The 23405-nt window shown below is 35.1% G+C and overlaps 1 protein-coding gene across 1 annotated transcript in view; it reads right to left on the bottom strand.

Moving 5' to 3' along the window:
• The window catches only part of ikzf2 (IKAROS family zinc finger 2), a 94506-nt gene extending 71321 nt beyond the window's left edge, over positions 1 to 23185 (bottom strand). The window contains exons 1-2 of the mRNA XM_007253251.4: positions 22387 to 23185; positions 12153 to 12201 (exon numbers count right to left, since the gene is read on the bottom strand). Of these exons, the coding sequence (XP_007253313.3) occupies positions 12153 to 12180 (28 nt within the window). The 5' untranslated portion in view covers positions 12181 to 12201; positions 22387 to 23185. The remainder of the gene's footprint in view (positions 1 to 12152; positions 12202 to 22386) is intronic.
• Positions 23186 to 23405: the final 220 nt, after the last annotated feature.

The following is a 23405-nucleotide window of genomic DNA, read 5'->3' as shown; positions in this document are numbered from 1 at the left end:
TTTATTCATTATATTTTGACAGTTGTAGATTGATTTATTTTTCTTTAATAGTTTCTATTTCAAATACAATTAGAATTTCCAGTAACGTTTCTTATCAAACATGAAACTTTTACATCTTCTGCACGAATAGAAACCGTTAAGATATAACTGTGTAAAATTGAAAAGAAAGTATGCTTTAACATCAAGATTCTTGGCCCTTTAAGAGACCTCTCTTCTAAATATGTTTGCCTCACCTTGCCGTCTTTATGTATTCAAAGTGGTTCTTCTAGAAGAAGCCATGAGGGACTTATTATCCAAAAGCCTTGAAAACGAAATGTCTACATTGAGTCTTCTTGGCTTTGAGAGTTTAGATTTTGAGGTTGTGTTTGAAGACTGTAAAGTGAGTGTTGAGAGCATTTCAACAAACCCCAAATTGTTATATAAGGTTTTAGACCTTACTTAGACTTTAGACCTCTCTTATACAAACTCTTATAAAAACTTAATGGAAGCAAAATTGGCTAATCAATGGCAACATATAAGGAACCATTTGGAACATCTTTATCTCATTCATTGTCACTTAAGGCTTAGTGATCTCTCAAACAGCTCCTTGGGGAGCTTGTGGACTATTAAAAAAAAAATATATATATATATATATACATGGAAAAGTTCAATGTGTGAGATAGAAAATTAAACTATGGATTTCTAAAAAAGATATGAAAAGTGGGTAAAAAGAACCTTATAAGATTTAGACAGTTATTTTATTATCAAAACTGGTTCTTCTATTGGAATTACTCAAAAATCACATAAAGCACCTTTATTTTTAACTTAGGATCCTCCATTAAAACATTACATGCTCTTTCTCTTCTCTTAACCAACTTTTACAACAAAAGTTGTGGCCTTCTCTGCCCTCAAAAAAAAAAATGCTTGAAATAAATTCATACATAGGCATCAGAATGTTCCAAACAGGCTAGCATTAGCTTTGTGCTCATGATGTTCCACATGGACTCTGCGCTGTTGTTCTGTAGAGCCCTGCTGGTCGGCTCGTGGTTGGTGAAGTGTGGAAAGTACCTGGGATGTCAGAGTTAAGCTTCCTATTGTTATGGAGTATCCTGAGTATCTAGTCAGTCCCTCCTTCACAAACAGGTTAGATTAGCTGAGATTAGATCAGTCACGGCGAGAGCAGGAATGATTTACTCTGTCTTTCTCTAATTACCTTCTTTCATCTGCGCCTCTATTAGAACATTTCCTTTTTCATTTCATGACGTGCAGCACAGGTTTAGGTCCAGATTATACCAAAGCTTATCTATATATTGTAGTGCGAGAGTAGGGTGTCCCCAAGACATTTCATAATACTACAAGGTAAAGTATATTTACCATAGAATTATTATTGGCAATACAACAAAAAACTGAAAAAATCTAATTAATTTTAAGAATATAATACTGCATGTATATATATATATATATATACTACTCAAAAAATTCAATAATATACTCAATTCTTATACTTTTTTTATCATGTATCAAAAATAATCTTCATATTAAAGTGTATGATACAATATAGATACCACCCCTAAAATCCCTAAAAAAAATTCACTTTGTGACATAATGTAAAGTTCTTGATGAGCGGACCAATAGAAATGATCCAAAAAGACTTCTGACATTGAAAGCTAATAATTTATTTATTTTTAATTTTTTTCCATCTCCTTTAAATTTACTGGTACCACTTTGGTACCACAGTAAGGCTCATTCATGAAAAGTTTATAAGTGGTTTATAAATGAGTTTAAATGATTTTTTTTTTTTAAATATCTTAATACCGCCTCATAAGCTCTTAATCTTTTTTTTTTCATCAGTCAGCATAAATGTATATCTTAACAACTTTATCACTTTAACTACCAAGATGAATGATTTATCCAGTCATCATAATGTGCTGTATACTAACCTCATATTACATTAGTTACATTAGTTAATTACTGTATACTATACTGATTTTCTATATTATTTTATTAGATATGTTAATGTTGCCTTTTCTATTGATTATTGATGTGTTGTAACTGCTTTATTAATGGTTTTACAACCTAGTTAATATTACCAATAATAAACTCCTTTATAAACGCTTTATAAACTCTTTATATAAGAGATCCATATTTTGTAACATGTACCAATTTAGCTTTACAAGGATGTTAAATGGCAGCTATAATGTAAGTATCTTTAATGCTACAGTTAAAAGTCAGGTGTCGTGCTGCTTTTTTTTTTGCCGTTTGGAAGCAGAAAATTGACCCTTATCAAATTGGATACGCCACAGAATCCAGCGTTAGAGAGAGCATGCTGAGGAGAACAGCGGCCGGAGGTGAGACCGGAGACTGGACGGTGAGTCGGGAGAGCAGGGGGTGAGACGGGAGTGTTACAGCACACTCGTATGTGTGTGTGCCAGCGCAGTGTGGGAGACGGTGTCAGTCTACCTGAGCGAGAGAGCGAGCGAGGTAGAGATAGAGAGACAGAAAGAGAGAGAGAGAGAGACAGAGAGAGAGAGGCAGTCAATGACACAATCCCGGAGTCCGTCTCTGGTTACAGCGGCGAGGTTGAGGGAAATCTCAGGTGACCGGCAGTCCCCTGGCAACGGGGAACAAGCAAACTGCTCCGATTTTGAGTGATGGCCGAGGAGAGGATTTTCCATAACAGTACAGTACGTTAGCTGTGTGGCCTCCCGGTCCGGCCAACTTTCTCAGGGAACGAGATAGGCCTGGCAAAGACGAGCAGCTTATCAGCCCCGATGGAGGGAAAGAGAGAAAGAGAGAGAGAGAGAGAGAGAGAGAGAGAAAGAGAAAGCGGCCAGACGACTCTGAGGCCCTGCAAAATAATAAAGGAACTAAAAAACTGGGCTACCATCCATCAAACGCTCCTCCTGTTAAATGAGAGCCTTTTAAATATGTTAAATACATTAGTTATTGCACAGGTTTCATGTAATGAAGTAAAAATACTTTCTTACTTTACTTAAAGTCGAATTCTGGTGTAAAATGGACTTTTGATGCAGTAAAACATGATAAAAAGTACTTACTTTTGATGATCCAGAAATTTTAACAGTTACACCCAAACACCCTTCAGACTGGGTGACACAGTTCATTATGTGCCTCGATAAATCGATTTTTACACCGTTATCCAGACTCAAAGTAGCTTCACACCTGCTTGCTAGAATTCGGAGAGCCGTGACACTTAAAACGAGGCATTAATAACTTAAAAAAGTGCACAAGAAGCGTATTAATGAAAACTACTGTTTACAAGCTATAACACTAGCTTCAGCTCTGAGCGCCGCCATTACTGAACTGAAGATAACATAGACATATATATATAGATACATGGCGCCAGGAAGTAGGCTATGTGGAGTCTATGTCTATATATATATATATATATATATATATATATATATATATGTCTATGTTATTTTCAGTTCAGTAATGACAGCACTTGGAGCTGAAGTTAGCATTATAGATTGTAAGCTTTTTAAGTTATTAATGCCTCGTTTTAAATGTCAGTGCTCTCCAGATTCTAGTAAGGAGGTGGGGAGCTACTTTGAGCTGGATAATGTTGGAAAAAGCGATTTATCGAGGCAAATAATGCCCTGTATCACCCAGTCGGAAGGGTGTTTGGACAAACTGTTAAAATTTCTGGATCATCAAAGGTAAGTATCATGTTTTATTACACCAAAAGTCCATTTTACACCAGAGTTCTCCTTTAAGAAAGTATTTTTACTTCATTATGTTACACCTCTGCAATAACCCTCTTTAGCACCTTTAGAGCACTCTTAGAGTGCTTTCTTAGAGATTTTTTTCATAATTTAAATACATAAAGAAATGAAGGTAAAGGTTCTTTACTAATTTAAAGATAATTTACACTCACATCTCTCACATCTTTCACATATATGACTTTTTTCAGAGAGAACAAAGCCAGACAGCTTTGAAACCCAGAGATAACAGCCTGCAAAATAATCACGGAGCTAAAAAACTGGGCTGATATCCATCAAACACTGTTTCTGTTAGCGCCCGACAAGCTATGACACACTCCATCCGATGCAGGCATGTGGTTTTCACGGTTTTACTACTGTTCCATTTCACTGATATATGTGTTTTCATACTTTACAAATCAGCAGCTTAACACACACACACACACACACCCTCACACACTCTCACACACTCAGATCTGCTGACTGTCTGCAGGCCTGGCTCAGGCTGTAGCTGTACAACAGCAGCAGCAGCAGCAGTAAAGCAGGGATAATATTAAAAAGGCTACTGGCTGCCCCCGTGCTGATGTAAGTCGAGAAGTCGTAGGAGAGCCACTGGAGACTACCGGAGTGACTGCAGAACTGCAGCGAGAGACCGCTGAGTCATAATCTGATCATCCACTGACTCAACCCGAAGAGCAGAAACTGCAGAATGGATTGTTCCATGTGCTTTCGCTCTGGACAAAGGAGGAGTACGAATCGCTGAGGAATGGAACCTGTTCTCAGTTCTCCGGTCGGGGATTGACTCTAATCCTGGAGTAGGATTATGATGGAAATTTATCCATACATTCTGAAAATACTAGCTATATTCATAAACTAGACCTGGGTTTCTCAACTAGTCTCAGCCTGGGACCCATATTTTCTCACGGTCGTTAAGTCAAAACCTACTTTTATAGACTACAAATAAAATAAATGTATTAAAAAAAACAAAAATATCCTTCAAAAAAATAAATTTAAAAGCATTTTTTAAGAAACTGAGGTGCATAAAAGTTACTACAATAAAATTAAATACATAAATAAATAAGCCCATAAAAAAAGATATATCACCGCTCTACATAACTCTGTTTTCCCAATATAAAAGACAAGATTAAAATCAAATAAGAGCACTCATTATTTAAAATTTTAAACTTATATATATATATATATATATATATATATATATATATATATATATATATATATATATATATATATATATATATATATTTTTTTTTTTTTAAACCTGTTAGCAACCCGCCCAGACTGTCTTTTCGACCCACTTTTAGGTTGAGAATCACTGGACTTGTCCAGTAATCCTTCAGCCTACACACTTTAAATAGTAATAAATAATGAATAAATAAAGATGCTACAAATGGTTCTTGAAGTGATGCAGCAGAAAAAACGTTTTGGGTTGCAAAAAGAGACTGGATATTTCTTCAAGATGATCCACAAATTACATCAATTTCTTTCCATCTTCCAAGTGTTCTTCAAATACGTTTGAACCAAAAACGGTTCTTTTACGACATCACTTAAAAAACGCATGGTCTTTTATTAATTTGTATTGTGTCAGGAATTTTGCTTAGTTCACAATTAGCCAGCACGCCTTATAAAGGTGTAAAGACATAGAAGTAGATTTCACAAAACAAATTATTATTTATAAAACTCTTCATGCGATGCCACTCTTTGAGTGGTTGGTGTGGCGCTGTGGATAACACCACTACCTGCCAGTTTGCTTCCCTATCATGTGGGAGACTGTGGTTCAATTCCTGCTCTGGGTGACTTAATGTTACGCTACTGCAATTAGAGTCATTGGGTAAGACTCCTAACGCTACATTGGCCCACCTCTGTAATAAGAATAACCTTGTTGCTCCGGATAAAAAATGCGATAAATTAAAAATAAATGCAATAAAAAACAATTTTTACCTTCTTGCTCTACTCTTTTTAGCATTAAAATGTTGTTCACATACACTTAAATCTTAAGTCTTGGACCAGGCATCATCTTAGATCATACACTCTAAAAATTGTCTTATAAAGCAATTATAGACTGTAAGGTTTAGGACTAGGTGAAAAGAACTTTAAGTTAAAGTTTCTTTACTAATTTAACAGTTCTTTACAATCTACTTTACAGAAACAATTTATTATAGAACCAATAGTGGCTCTTATAATGCCTCAAAGAACAATTTCACCTTTATGAGTCGGGAATTAAGTCCAGGACAAACAGCATCAAGAATGTACGTGGTTGTGTGAAGTAACTTTTAAAGGTTAAAAAAAAGAAGTAGATCTCTCTTTCACCCCTCCCCCCAAAAAAAAGAAAACAAAGCAACCAAAAATGTTTCCTTGAAAATAAAAATCTATCACTTCTTTTGAAGAATATTAGGGCAAACATTAAGGTTAGTCCAGGAATAATCTGCATTCTGAATGGAGAAGAAGCTGTAATTGTTATTTTCTGTACTGATTTAAAGATTCTAGTACTGCCCATCTTAGTGGTTTTCCTACACTTTACCACATCCATTGCAGCTTTTAAACGGCTTGTCTTAGGAGCAGGGAAATCAATGAATGTGCAGAGCAGGGTGCCTCCAGAACCAGGACTGCAAAAAAAAGCCTACTTTCTTGTGATGCTTTATTTTTAGGAGTGTTGCTCACTTCATCGATTGCAAATCAGTTTCACAGTGTTTGTCAAAGCAGTTACGCAATTACAAGCCTAAAGACGAACAAAAACACAAATGATGATTCACTTCAATGATTAAAACAAACACAATCTTATTGGGTTCTGGCTTGAAATATGGAGAAACTGACGCGAAATGTTTCCAACCAACCGTTTCTTCAACAAATCTGATGAGAACAACTCATCTCTTGCCCTAAGCTAAGCTACCAGGATACTGAAAGTGTTTTGATAAAAGACACTCACAGTAACCTGAACTGATTTGCACATTTCACTTGGCTCTTGGCCCATTCCAGCAGAAAGGGTTGGGCCCGAGAGGCAGGTGCTGCCTGGTAACATCAGCACAGGAGCAAAAGCCGACGTTTTCACAGGATCCCTTCTCCCAGTGAAGCCAGCGATTGGTCGTGGCATGTTGTAGACATGCAGGTTTTTGAGCTAAGATCTGGTTTTTCCTGTCGAGCGCTGCAACTCCAGACCAAAGTTCCACATCATGGGCGAAACTCGCTCCCTGCTTTCGCTGATCTTCCTCAGATAGATTCATATCAGGCTGCTAGCTTTGCTGGATGTCTTGAGGAAGGCTAGAGTGTGTTCTCCTGGTTTATCACAGATTGAGAAACCAAGAAATCAACCATTTTTGCCATTGTTGGCGTAGAGTTAACATCGTTGGCAAAACTCGCTCCCTGTTTAACCTCCACAGTTCCACAGGTAGTTTGCTTTAAGGGTGTTAGCTTTGCTAGACTCACTATTTAGCCACATGCTAGCCTGTGGTCCTCAGTAGGGGCATGACTGTGCTTTGCTTGGTTCCCCTGGTTTATCCCAGTGAGAGAACCCAAGAAACCAACTATTCTTTGTATAAATATCACATTATCTATGCCATTAGATAGCTTCATGCATGGTTGCTAGCTTTGCTGGACTCACTGATTAGCTACATGCTAGCCTGGTCATCACTAGTGGCATACATTTGGCTGGTTTGGTCCTACTGGTTTATCACAGTTAGAGAAACCAAGAAATCAACCACTTTTGCCATTTTTGGCAAAACTCGCTCCCTGTTTTATCTCCACAGTTTCACAGGCAGCTCGTTTGAGGGTGTTAGCGTTGCTGGACTCACTGTTTAGCCACATGCTAGCCTGTGGTCATTGCCAGTGGCATTAATGCGCCTGATTGTGCTTTCCAAGTTGATCACAACAAGATAAACCATAAAACTAACCATTCTTGGCACAGATTTCCATTCTTTTCCTCAGAAAGATTCATGCATCAACAGAGATTACATCACGGGCGAGATTCACTCTTTCATTCACTGCTTTTATAGCTCTTCCACAGGCAAATTCAAACAAGACTGTTGGCTTTGCTGGACACACTGATTAGCCACATGCTAGCCTGTGGTCATCAGTAGTGGCATGACTGTGCTTGGCTTTGGTCTCCTGGTTTATTCTAGCGAGAGAAACCAAGAAACCAACCATTCTTTGCATACATATCACACTATCTATATCATTTGATAGCTTAATTCAGGGTGGCAAATTTTGTTGGACTCACTGATTAGCTATATGCTAGCCTGTAGTCATCACTAGTAGCCTGGATGTGACTGGCTGGGTTCTGCTAGTTTATTATATCAAATATTCTCTGCATAAATGTCACATCATCTATGCCATTAGATAGCTTTGTACGAGGCTGCTAGCTTTGCTAAACACATTGCTTAGCCACATTCAAGCCTGTGGACATCAATAATAGCATATATGTGACTGGATTGGCTCTCCTGGTTTATCACACTAAAAGAAACCAAATCAACCATTTTTGGCATAGAGATCGCATGACAAAATTAATCTAATTTAACTGTTCCTTCTCGAATAGCTTAATTGATGGCTACTAGCTTTGCTAGAGTTGCTGCTTAGCCACGTGCTAGCCTGGCTTGGTTCTTCTAGTCTATCACAAAAAAAGAAACCAAAGAAACCAACTATTCTCTGCACAAATCACATCATATATGCCATTAGATACTTTTGTACAAGACTGCTAGCTTTGCTAAACTCATTGCTTAGCCACTTTCTAGCATGTAGTCATTGCTAGTTGCATTAACACAAATGGTTTGGTTTTTATTTGGTTTACCACAGTTATAAAGCCCACCATTCTTAAAACCAACCATTCCTAAAATATCATGAATATCAGATATTCCATTCCATATTCCAATGTGGCATTAGATAGCCCCATACATGGTTGCTAGCTTTTCTGGACCTCTGCGCTATAGCATGTGGATATCACTAGAGGCGTGAACATGCTTGGCTAGGTTCTCCTGGTTTATTACAGTTGAGAAAAAACAAGAAATCAACCATTTTTCCATATAGTTAACTTAATGGAAGCAACTTGCACCCTGTTTTTCGCTCTTTTCCACCGCATTGGCATAAATATCACATCATCTATGCCCTTAGATAGCTTTGTACATGGTTGTTAGCTTTGCTAGACTCATTGCTTAGGCACATGCTAACCTGTGGTCTTCACTTAAAGCACAAACATGCCAGGCTTGGTTCTCCTGATTTATCACAGCGAGAGAAACCAAGAAAGCAAATATTCTCAGCACACAGTTTACTTTAGACGCAAGGGCAAAGAAACTTCAGAGGAACTAGATGGGTAGCGAGTATTAGAGATGTGGTCGAGTCAGGAGCTAATTGTGTGCAAGCCTACATAGCAGAGCTGCATGAACTATGGTTTCAAACTGCCTTTTTCTTTTCTTGTTTCAGTACGTAATTCAGTGCCCACGTTCATTCAGTACTACTGAGGATCAGGAGCTTTTGTCATGGGTCTCTTTGACATTTGAGTAATTCCATGACGGTTAATCAACCGAAATTAAAAAAAAAGAAGGTAATCAAACCTTTACAAACTGACTGCGCTCTAAAAAGACAAAAAAAAAACAAAAAACACAAAAAGAAGCTGAAGCAGCACTTCTCTTTTTTTTATTCCATTCGCTAATCTCTACGTTACGAGCGTCTGGAACAAAAAAAAGTTAAACTGTAAAACCTTCTTCATTTTCCAATACACCTGCAAGAATCCTCTGATGAGGGACACTTTATCAGCCTGTTCCATCTGAGGGAATATGAAGGGGGGGGGCGCGAGTCAGCAGGCGGGAAGGTACCACCGTGCACCTGGTACTGAAGCCCCACACAGATAACAAATCTCAAGGGGAGCCAAGAGCAGAACTGTTAGGGTTTAGTGGGATATTTCAACAGCTTATTTGTTTCTCGGCTGCATGTGTTCAACAAAGCGAAGCTAGGAGGACTAACTACACCTACACGTCTACACTAATACACGTCTACACTACTACACTTTTATTCTACTAATCTTCTACACTTCCACTGATCTTCTACACTTCTACACTTGTATTCTACTACTCTTCTACACTACTGCACTTCTACACTTATACACATCTACACTTCTAATGTCCTACACTTCTACACTTTTATTCTACTAATCTTCTTCACTACTGCACTTCTACACTTTTACACTTCTACACTTCTATTCTACTAATCTTCTACACTACTGCACTTCTACACTTCTATTCTATTAATCTTCTACACTACTGCACTTCTACACTTCTACACTTATATTCTACTAATCTTCTACACTACTGCACTTCTACACTTCTACACTACTGCACTTCTACTGATCTTCTACACTTCTACACTTTTATTCTACTAATCTTCTACACTACTGCACTTCTACACTTATACTGATCTTCTAATCTCCTACACTTCTAATCTATACTTCTACACTTTTAAGCTTCTACATTTCTAAACTTCTAAATCTTCTACACTTCTATTGATCCTCTACATTTCTACACTTTTATTCTACTAATCTTCTACACTACTGATCTTCTACACTTCTACACTTTTACACTTCTAATATTTACTTCTAATCTTCTACACTACTAGTCTTCTACACTACTGCACTTCTACACTTCTACATGTCTACACTTCTAATCTCCTACACTTCTACACTACTAATCTATATATCTACAATTTTAAGCTTCTACATTTCTAAACTTCTATTCTTCTACACAACTAGTCCTCTACATTTCTACACTTCTAATCTAAAATTCTACACTTCTAAGCTTATAGACTTTAATCTTCTACACTTCTAATCTTCTACTCTTCAATCTTCAACACTACTACATGTCTACACATGTCTACACATCTAATCTTGTACACTTCTACACTTTTACACTACTACACATCCAAGCTTCTAGACCTTTACAGTTCTAATTTCCTACACTTCTAATCTTCTACATTTCTAATCATCTACACTTCTACTCTTCTACACTTATAAATTTCTACGCTACTTATCTTCACATGTTTACACTTCTACACTTCTTCTGCACTACTGGTCTTCTACACTTATACACTTCTAATCTACACTTATACACGTCAAATCTACATTTACACACTTTTAATCTACACTTATATACTTGTAAAATAATCCATAATTCTACATTTCTAATCTTCTACACTTCCAATCTTTTACATTTCTAATCATTAACACTACTAGTCCTCTACACGTCTAATCTACACTTCTACAGTTCTAAGATTTTACATTAATACACTTCTAATCTTCTACACTTCTACACTACTAATCTACGCTTCTAATCTTCTACACCTCTACAATTCTACACTACGAATCTACACTTCTACACTTCTAATTGTCTACATTCTACACTTTTAATCTACAATTCTACACTTCTAATCTTCTACATTTTTATTCATCTACACTTCTACACTACTAATCATCTACATTTCTACTCGACACTGCTACACTTCTACACATTTAATCTTCTACACTTCTACATTTCTAATCTAATACACTTCTAATCTTCTACACTTCTACATGTCTACGCTTCTACACTAGGTAGCAAAAGGTTCTGGGCTAAAGTTTTTACCGCTGTGATCCTGTGATGTTCTAAAGGGGTTTTAAGGGGCTCGAACACAGAAAGGTCATGTCAGAAATAAGACGGAAAATAAGACACTAAATAGTTTGATCCAAGAGTCTGATTTACAGCTTTTGTGACGCAGTGTTTCAGACCTCCTAATAAGCTAATCTACCCACTGTGGTGTTTTCTTTACTGAAGATTTCCAATATGATTACGTATTAGTTTCATAATTATTATTCTTCTGTTCCATGAACAAGAGTTCAAGATTCGTAATAAAGCATTCGTAATATTAGGAAAACATACAGTACAGTAATGTGGTATTAGTTCATATTTTGTTCAGAGCAGAATCAGAGTCGCTTCAAAAATGTAAAGATGACAAGAAAGGTAGAATATATGAGAAATCTCTATATGACTCATTATTTGCCAAAAAATAACTTCACTTTTTGGTACACGACAGCCCACTGTTTCCCTTTCTATTTATGTGTTATAACTGCTTATTAGTTTATAACCTAGTTAATAACCAGTAATAAACTCTTGAAATCATGAAATCAGTCAAAAACATGAAAAACATCAAATAAATTTGGAAACTGTATGATATATCAAGGATTGCATTCATACAGTACATCCATTGCAACACATTTTCCATTTATTTCTCAATTTTGAAACTTTTTTTTTTTTAAAGTGGTATTAGTTCAAAATATGAACTAATACCACTTTACTGTACTGTATGTTTTCCTAATATTACGAATGCTTTATTACGAATCTTGAACCATTAATCACCCAATCACAATCAACCAGATCACGACCAACATCACTCAGAGCAATTCAGAGACAAACCACCACTTACTTGCTAGATAGCCATCTGTCGCCTCCATGTCCGTGATGTGGGGGAAGAGCTGTGGAGGGACAAGACAAGAAGCCATCAGAGATCACACAGAGATCTTCTTTAGCAATACTGAGCTTCCTTTACATGCATGTGTAAATGATGCTACACACACACACACACACACACACACACAAACTCATTACCTATCGGACATCCGTAACATGCAATGATGACCACAGGAACTGCTGAGGAACATCACATTACTAACAATAGCTTCACCTAGGCCTATCACAATAATCGCAATATCGATGTATCATACAATAAATGAACATGACCTCAATAATATTAGAAAATCGTGATATAGTCTATTGTCTTTATTTGTATGTTTGTTGACATATATAACAGTGAACAGTATTTTAGCCACTCATGCTTCAGGAACTCCATAGACACAGTGAGGACCAAAGTAGGTGAAGAAATAAGTATATAACTCCAAAACTAATTATAGTAAATGGTTGATTAATTCAAAATTTGTCTCTGAATGTAGTCTTTAAAAGGTGTTTAATTTTCTTTTTTATGCTATTCTGGTATCATTCTGTTGGTGGCATTTAATAGTCTCAAAAATATTGTGTATCGCGATAATTTCTGGGACGATTTATCGTCCACAAAAAATCCTTATCATGACAGGCCTAGCTTCACCAGCTTCACCTGCTTCTCTCTGAAACTCAAACTAAACGCTGCACCTAACAGATCATCTACAGCTGAACGCTGAGCGAGCACCTTTTCTGGAGTAGACGCCCCAGCAGAGTCTGAGGAGGCGAGGAGGTGATGCTAAACGGGTTTGAAGAGACTTTTTCCTTCAGCGGTCAGCATGGAGAAGATGAGTTCATAGTGCTGACAGTGTTTTCCAATAAACAGAAGCTTAAACATAATGATCAGAACACTCTGTAACACTTAATTTACAGTAATTACATCCAAACATCTCAATTAACTATTAATCGGCACTAGTTAAGACATTATTAATCATTATAGTAAAATAATGAACTGTTTTCTCAATTCTTCTTCAGTTATTACTTACCATTAACTAACCATTCTAAAGCGTTATAGTTTAGTTGAGACAGCACTTAACCATTTAACATTTAATAATGTATATCATTTCTACTGCTGATTAATGTTATCTTATTGTAAAGTGTGCACATGGATTTTTAATTTAACAGTGTTCTTTGTGTATACGCCCTCATAAATAAATAATGGAAACATTTATAGAAAATATATATTGATACACTAAGTTCCAGAAAGCAAAAATATGAGCTGTCTCAAGTCTAAAAGCAAGATGACTCATTTCCTAAGTGCCGAAAATAGCTGTATATAGTATGTAAAACTTTATTTTTAACCTGTATTGACTTGTATTGAATATCAAAACTTATATATACACTGTATATACACTGTATACATATAAGCTATATATACACTGTATACATGATATGACATATATGATATATGACGATGGTAAAATAAGTGCTTTAGGAACACTGACTACTACCATATTGCCCTGGATGCAAAAACAAAATAACTAAAGTTATAAAAAGCCATACAACATGATGACTCATTTCTTAAGTACCAGAAATAAATGCTAAAGCAGCTCCTGCACTATATACACTATATAAAACCAGTCGCCTAGCAGGGAGCATTCATTTTTACCTTTCACTTTATTGTCTGCATTTTATATATATTTTTTATTTTAAGCTTTTTTCACACTATTAAAGGCACAGAAAGTGCTCCCGTTGACTCTGGCCTGTGTGAGTCGTATTGTTAGCGATCTGTTCTCGCAGAAATCATTGTAAACTGTTAAAAAAAAAGCCTCTAGTGCATTATATTAGGGAAGTAACACATGCAGCGATAGAGTGAGAAAAAAGAAAAGCACAGTGCCAGCAGTGAAGAGAACACTGAATATGAGTAAATGACCACGTCTGCACTGGGTATAAGGTCTACTGACCATAAAATAAAGATATATATAGAAAATAAATAATATTTATCTGTATTTATATATAATTAACCCATTCATGTCCTTTTTCCTTTGATCTTGTCCAACTGGAATGCAGATATTATATAATAGAATAGAAAAAGTAGATAAATAAAAGTATAAAAGGTAAATTTAAGCATTTTAGCAGTCGCTTATCGACATCACATAACGTCTGACCATTCAGCCGTCCTCAAACCAGGCAAGGCCTCCTCTGCTGTTGAGCTTTAGTAATGAAAAAGCGTGTTTTTTTTTTTTAACTCTTTCAGTTCGAGAGCGAGCCTCAAATCATGAAAGCAAAAGCTTAAGAAGATGAAAGCAAGTAGTTTCTCTTACTCTTGAGTGAAGACTGAAAACAAAAGAAATGAAATACAACTGAAAGCATGAAGATGGGCATGCAGTATTGGGACTGTAAAAAGTGGAAAAAAGTGGAAAAAATGGGTTAAAAACACGTTTACTCTGCTTTTCTCATAAAACGTATATATTTTTTTATTTTTGGAATTGACTGTTTAACTCAATTTAAACTCTCTGTTGCAGTATTAAGCATAGTAGAATAGAATAGATTTTAGATGGTTAGTTTTTAAGCATCTGCCACTACTGATTTGTTTTTGTGTCAGTGTATTGTGATATATATTATACAGCTCTGGAAAAAAATAAGAGACCACTTCAGTTTCCGAATCAGTTTCTCTAATTTTGCTTTTTATAGGTTTATGTTTGAGTAAAATGAACATTGTTGTTTCATTCTATAAACTACGGACAACATTTCTCCCAAATTCCAAGTAAAAATGATCTAATTTAGAGCATTTATTGCAAGAAAAAGAGAAATGAATGACATAACAAAACAGATGCAGAGCTTTCAGACCTCAAATAATGCAAAGAACAAAAACAAGTTCATATTCATAAAGTTTTAAGAGTTCAGAAATCAATATTTGATGGAATAACCCTGGTTTTTAATCAAAGTTTTCATGCATCTTGGCATCCTCCACCAGTCTTACACACTGCTTTTGGATAACTTTATGCTGCTTTACTCCTGGTGCAATTTTAATTACTTTTTGTTTATATTATTCTATATATATTTTTTTTTTACCATACTGCCAATCCCTTATTTCATGCATAATGTTACCATAAAATATACTGTACAAACCAACTAATGTAAATATTTTCCTGTGTCAAAAATTGCTTTAAATATCTTGATGTATTATTATTTTAACCATATTGGCCACGCCTCTACTGCATAAGGGTGAGCATAAGTGCCTTATGAGCCCTGACCGTTTCATTGCAGAGAATGTAATTAGTCTTATTTAACTGCACAATTCGCTGTACTATAAGTTTGCAATCTCTGGTTAAGAAGTACAGTAGATAAAGGACAATAGTGCAAATGCAGAAGACAAGATGAAAGAAGTTATAGAGACACAAGATACAACTACAATAGACAACGAACAATGCACTAAATACAATTAATACAAATTAACGCAATAAGTACATGCAAGTACATGCATATGTATTGTATTATACTAACAGTAAGCTATAGTGTATTCTATATGACATCCACTGATTTGAATATATCATTTAGTGAAATCAAAAATGCAAAAGTCGAAGGGTCTCTTTTAAAGTTGGCCCACCATAATGACAACTCAAACATTCAAACAACTTCTGGGTCCTCAGGTATAAAGCATCAACGACTGAAAGCTTTCACATTTCCCCCAAAAATAAAACCCAGACCAACTCAATACTGTCTGAGGCTATCTCTCAAAACACTGAAAAACACTGCCATTATTTTTCTCATTACTGCATAACAGCCCCCCACCGACAGCGACTGCCATCAGAATACACACACACACACACACGCACACACACACACCCGTCCCTCACTCGGCTCAAAGCTGGAGAAGGTGATTTGTTTTGTAGCAGTCAGGAAGTGTAAGCTGAAGTTAAAACATTAACAAAGCTACGAAACAAAGAAGACAATTTCCTGTTCAATATATTGGGTGGATTAACCCTGGTGGTTTTTAATCACAGTTTTCATGCACCCTGGCATCATGTTCTCCTCCACCAGTCTTGCACACTGCTTTTGGATAACTTTATGCCACTCCTAGTGCAAAAATTAATCTTCCTCTTGATTATAGTCCAGAGGTTTTTAATTAGGTAAAATCAATACACACACATCCGTCCCTCTCATTCGGCTCAAGGCTGGAGAAGGTGATTTTGAAGCAGTCAGGAAGTGTAAGCTAAAAGTTAAAAACATTAATAAAGCTATGAAACAAAGCAGATAGCATTGCTCTACAGGCCATACAACATCCTACAACTGTTTGATATTGATGGAAAAACTAATATTTAACCAGTTTTTGCTCTGGTTTCTCCTTTTTACAGTTACTGTGCATCCTTCTATGACATACTTCACCAGTATTAACTCAAGACAGTTAGTGTTAAAACAGCCGTAACACTAACTGTGTTGATTTAACTGTGGTATGATATGGCACACCCCTGACACACAGAGAAATTAAACAATACAAGGATTTTATCAGATTTGAAACAGAAGTCAATGATCCAGAATCTCATGATACGAATAATAAAGCTCTCCAAATATCTCCATATATCCAGGATTAAAGCTGTCCCCTCCCTGTGGAACTCTCTCCCAAAACACATCCGCGACTGCTCTGATCTTCCCACTTTTAAATCTCTCCTCAAAACTCACCTTTTCAGATCTGCTTTCAACGCATGATGCAACATTTCTATGTGCCTCTCCTTTCCCCCTCCTCTCCTTTTCTTCATCTGTTTTTAACTTATAAAATTTTTAATTTTCTATCTTTTATGCTTTGATTGTTTTGCTCTATTGATTTCTACTGTAATTCTAATGATGATGATGATGATTATTTTAATATGTATTTTTATATTTTGTTTTTTTTATGCAATGTAAAGCGTCTTTGAGTTTCCTGAAAAGCGCTGAAAAATAAAATGTATTATTATCATTATTAAAGTAAAATAAATGATACTGTATACTGTCTCTTGTCTTTAGTAGATATATAGTAGGAAATGAGAACAGTGTGAATTTTTCTTGTGCTAAAAACAACCAGGAATCAGCAGCACTGCAACAACCCACGCCCTTAGTTTTCTGATCACACTGTACTTAAACACAGAAAACAGACCGATTTATTTAATTTTATATTTAGTTAATATAAATAATAAAGTAAAAGTAAAATATTAAACATGTTTCTTTGCATATGATTCCAATAATTTAGATACAATTCATTGCACGATATATCAGTTCAGTGTTATCATCGCAATAGCCACATTGGTAGACGTGCAATATTTAAATTTAATAAAAAAAAAATAACTTTTTTATGTTTGATACAATAACAATGCATAAAAATTTATATTATTCTCATTTTTTTCATAACATCCACCAGACACAGGTAATATCTACACAATATTGTTTATTATGGTCCATACTTGTATATGTAGAGTGCAATATTGCTGGATCACTGACGGGGAAAAATGACTGCAATATCACTTTTTTCCAGCTCTTAATTAAACAGCATTTTTTCCTAAAATTGAATTTTATATATGTTTAACCCTTTCAGACCAGACTTATGTTCTAGTGATAAAAAAATATATATAAATGCTGTTTCTGTCTGTAATGTGCTCATAAAAAGAGGATTCAGTAAATAAGTAAAATAACATAATAACATAAAATAACAAATAGATGAATAAAAAATCATTCAAGTTCATTGCAGTGCAGTCATTTGTTTAACACTGCTATTTTATTTGTATAACTAACTTTTTTATGTAACGTTTTTTTTTGTTTATTCTACACACATTTTTATATATATGTTTATATAAATATTTAATTGATAATTTTAATTATCAATTATTTCTAAGCGGTAGCAGAGTAAAAATAGTGTTTACTCTGCATCATTAGCTGCGATCCCACCATGCTTTACGTCAACGCAGTGGGCGGGGCTAAGCTGCTGTTTGATTGGCTAATAAATGTTTTTTTTTTTTTTTTCTGATGAATAATAGGTTTGAATTTGTGTTTAAATTAGACATTAGAAAACACACCATGTCTATTCTAATGGATGCAGGGTCTAAAAGGGTTAAATCTGCCACTAAATAACTAAATATAAATATTTATCTCTGTCAGAACTTGCCATTAAATATTCATTAAATTCTTTTAAATTAGAGCTAAGCGATTTGTTTTGTCAAAATACTGTATTATTTATTTATTTATTTATTTATTTATTTATTTTTTACGATGCATGCTATTTAATGCAATGTTTGGACACTTATATATCAAAATATGAAAATGCATATCAGCAGTGGCAGATTCTTTAAAAAAAAAAACGCTAATAAAATACACTTTTTTCATGCAATTTTTTCAAAATATCATTCAATTAATCAGGATTTTACACATTGGTTCATCTCATTTAGAAGCAAACGCTTGCTTGAAGAACTAAAAAAACAATTTAAAAGTTATTTTAGAAAAGCAAATGTGCTTTTATTGTCAAACAGAAACATTTTAGGAAAAAAATTAAAGTACGTTTCTATTTTAAAGTCTGTCAGAAGAAGTAATAGTAGTACACTATACTCTCTCTATGCAAAAAAATGTAATAAAACGTTCAGTTTCCACTTTTAGCCTGTTTTTATATGCTTGACATGCTTGAAAAAGCATACCGCCATCATATTTCCCAGCTCTTGTACTTTAAATATCGTTTTTAAACATTTTTACATATCGCCCACCCCCTGCTGCTGCCTCTGCTGCTGCACATATTCAAATAACAGGGCCTGCATGCTTCACTCCAGCGTGGCGGGTCACACTTTTCGAGCAGCAGCAGTCGAGTCTGCAGAGTCTGCCTCCGCCTTTCACTTCTAACCAAAACCTACAACACCCGATCGAACACGGGGCCAGAACCGGCGCTCCCAAATCAGTTCGGACGCTGCAGGACCCGGCGAACTTATCCTGAGCCTCCTAATCTGTCTCCATGAGAAATGCAAAGGACTGAAACCGAGATCACAGCACTGTGTGTGTGTGTGTGTGTGTGTGTGTGTGGCTCCCTTCAGTTAAGAACTTGCATAATTAATAATCACCTTCCTCAACTCCCCCCCGCGGATCAATTTCCACATTAACAAACGCTGATCTGAGTCCGGTGTGAGCTAAAAACACTGCATTATGATCCTGTTCTTCCTTTACTTTTTATACAGCAGCTCTTTTATATATTTTATATATATTGTCCAGAACCCTGGTGAAGTCTAACCTAAGAAGAACCAAAGAAGAACTTAAGAAGAACCTAAAACACTGTAAAGGTTGGTGTCAAATATTGGAACAGCGTTATTAAATAGAGCACTGCCTCTGATAAATCTACGGGAGCTGCAGTATTGGTTGGTTTAGAACCAGAATCAGGGTTAGAACCAGAATTAAGGTCAAATTCTGGGTTCTGGATTTTGGGTTCTGGGTTCTGGGTTGAGGTTACGGTCAAAATCTGTGTTCAGTTTACAGGTTAATGAAATTAGACACAAAATAGATGATGAAAATGTTGATAAATGTAAAGACAAACGCTAACACAAAGTTAATGCAAAATTAATAGACATCTAGAAAATGTTAAAAAGTATTCATATACACTTAGAGGATGTTCAATTGACATTAACAGACATTTAAGCAAAAGTTATGAAGGAATTAATAGGTAAAGTTCACGTAAAGTAAATTAACATTGTTTGTTAACAGTCAGTAGTTAAATAAAAAATATATATCTATTTACAAAATGTTTAAGTGATGTTAATAGCCGTTAAGCATTAAAGCAAAAGTAGTAATGGCAGGAACAGACATATAGGCAGAAATAAAGGTCGAATTCTGGGTTCTGGGTTGAGGTTATGGTCAGAATCTGTGTTCAATTTACAAATTATTGAAATATGACATAAAATAGACAAGGAAAATGCTGATAAATGTAGAGATAAACCCTCACAAAAAGTTAATGCGAATTAACAGACATCTAGGAAATGTTAGGAAGTAATAATATACACTTAGAGGATGTTCATTTAACATTAACAGGCATTTAAGCAAATGTTATGAAGGAATTAAAAGGTAAAGTTCACGTAAAGTAAATAAACATTTAGGCGATTGTTGGTTAACAGTTAGAAGTTACGTTAATCTGTGTTCAGTTTACGTGATAATAAAATATTACATAAAATAGAAGATGAAAATGTTGATAAATGTAAAGATAAACACTTACAGAAAGTTAATGCGACACTAATAGACATCTAATAAATGTTAAGAAGTATTAATATATACTTAGAGGATGTTCAATTGACATTAACAGGCATTTAAGCAAAAGTTAAAGAGGACTCAATGTTCACGTAAAGTGAATAAACATTTACGCAAAAAAAACATTAATGAAATGTTTAAGTGACTTAAACGACATTAAAGCCAAAACTTAAGGAGGAATTAATGTTCACGTAAAGTAAATTAAGTAAATAAATATTTAGGCGTCTCTTAATTAACAGTTATTAGTTACGTAAAAAAAAAAAAAAAAACATTTACAAAATGTTTAAGTGATATTAACAGACATTTAAGCATTAAAGCAAAGGTAAAGATGGCCGTAGAAGACATTCAGGCGGAAATTAAGGTGGTGGTGTTAACACACATTTGGGACAACGTTAATGTGATGTTAACAGAAGTGTAGAAAAATGTTTACGACCTTTACACACATTTTCACAGTTAATGCAACATTAATAGACATCTAGGAAATGTTATGAACTATTAAAATACACTTATAACAGAGGATGTTATACACTTAAAGGGACATTAACAGACATTTGAGCAAAAGTTAAGAGAAATTAATATTCACGTGAAGTAAATACGTTAAAAAACATTTAGAAAATGTTTAAGTGATGCTAACAGGCATTAAGCATTAAAGCAAAGTAACAGACATTTAGGCGGAAATGAAGGTGGTGTTGTTAACACACATTTGGGACAACGTTAATGTGATGTTAACAGAAGTGTTAGGAAAACGTATATGACATTTACGCACATTTACGCCAATGTTAAAGTTAGCAAAACATTATTAATCATTTATATAAGGAGAGAGAGAAATGTAGTATAATGTTAATAGACATTAGACAAAAAAAAAAAAAAAAAACATTAGCATCATGTTTATAAACATCATTTACGCAAAGGACTTAAGCTGACATAAACATTCAGGCAATGGATAATGTCATGTTTTTTTTTTTTTACATGTAATAAGCTCTTAACGCACATTTAGGAAAATGTTAATAAATAGTTTATAAGCATGTAATAAAGTTAATAGACATGTATTGAAGAGTTATTAGATGTTAATAGAGAGCTAAGATGCAGTAGCATTCGATAAAACATTTATGGGCAAGTTCATATGATACTAAAACATTTTTAGGTCAATGTTAATACGTATAAGTATAGTTATGAAGTTATTAGACATGTATAGAAAAGTTAATATCGTCGCTGTCCAATAAAATAAAAAAATATGTATCTCAAAAACAGTACTTTACAGGAGATTGATAAAACCGCCATAATTTCTAATGAAAGTGAATGTAAAAATTAGTTTATTTCGGTTTATTTAGTATAATTTCTATTGGTTCCTTCATTAAAAAATGCTGAGACAGTGTGAGGAACAGTTTTTGTGTTCAAATTATGTAGTAAACTAAAAATCGACGAAAGTTTAAATACTTGTTTTTCATTGGACAGTGACGATAGCATCTGGAGAGCAGATAAAGTGACAGTAATTAACATTTATACATAATAGCTATGTAGGGAAATGTTAATTTCCGTAGTTTAAACTTTCAAAAATCGTAAAAAATCATACCAAGGAAGTTTCTTAACCATCAGAGCAAATGGCACCACTGACGACAACCCCCTAACCCTAAGAAGACATGCTGTCGCTGTCATCTCAGAAGCAGCATAATAGAAAGACATCCTTTCATACAATTAATACAACAAACCGACTCAACGGTGAATCAACTTCTGCTATCCTTAAAGACGCTGATCTTATTCAACAAATATATCAAATATATCCTCAATAAAAACCCATTCTCAACTTATACAAGTCTAATTTTACTGTATATGATTAATAAGGCAGTAGGTTCTTCAGTATATGAGGTTAAAAGTGTATAATCTACTAGATTAAAGCAGACTAAACTACTATCTACAGTACCTACTATCTAAGAGCTGGAGCTGCACTGTTTAAAAATCTATGAGCCATGTGAGAACTTTACCTTTGGTCGTGGGTCTCCCCCCTTGTGTGAAGGTCCCAAAAAAAGGAGGGAAAGTATCTGTCCGATCTTTCGGCTGTCCAAAAACGTAAGTCGTACCCTGATCCTATGAGCTGCTGGAGTCTTTGGGACTCTTGAGGAGGGCGCATTGGCCACAAGTGCACACAAGTGGAGGAAAGAGAGAGAGAGAGAGAGAGAGAGAGTAAGAGAGAGAGAGAGAGAGTAAGACAGCGTCAATGCCCACTTCCCTCCGTATAAAGCCTGTCAGCTTTTCCACTCTGCACCACACGGACTGGAGCTCCACTGGAAACCAGAGAAGTGCTCCTCAGCCGGACTGGACGGTTAATGGGAGCAGGTTCTGGGAGGTGAGCGAGACGAGAGTGAAAGGGCTCTGAACTGGATCCACCGGTTCCTTCGGAATTAGCCATAAATAAGGAAATAGGAACAGCCTCCTTTTTTAAGGGGACTAGAACCTTCAAAACTTCTTAGATCCACACAAAAAAGCCCAAAATGAGCCCTTAAAAACACATTAAATATAACAATACTCTTGGACTTTAGTCCAGTCCAACCACTAGCACCAACTCTGGCCATCAGGGCCATCAGACACTCTCCACCAATGAGATACAATGAGATATCAAAACATCAGTCAGCCAACTAACTTTACAACATTTACTGACTCAAAATTAGATTAAGGTTGGATCAATGTTTAATCACTTTTCAACATAATAAACTACAAATTATGTTTGCCTTTCATTCTACACTCTTCAAAAAAAAGTAGGGTTTTTCACTGTTTTTTTTTTCTATGTGATCACTCCATCCTCCACTCCATCCATATGTGAACGTAATGCATGTTAAAACAACTCTTTTAATGTTTAATATTGAATTATGATATTGATAAAAATGTTTACTTTGTGATATATATCTTACAAAGCTTTGTTTTATATAATAAAACATAGTTTTTATGCTTTATTTGGGGCTCAAAACGTGTTCACAAACTTTTTTTCACTTTTTTCACATACATT

This window comes from Astyanax mexicanus, chromosome 11 (assembly GCF_023375975.1).
Source record: "Astyanax mexicanus isolate ESR-SI-001 chromosome 11, AstMex3_surface, whole genome shotgun sequence".
NCBI lineage: Eukaryota > Metazoa > Chordata > Actinopteri > Characiformes > Acestrorhamphidae > Astyanax > Astyanax mexicanus.
Note: the sequence above shows the minus strand (reverse complement) of the source record. Positions and strands in the feature narration are given on the sequence as shown.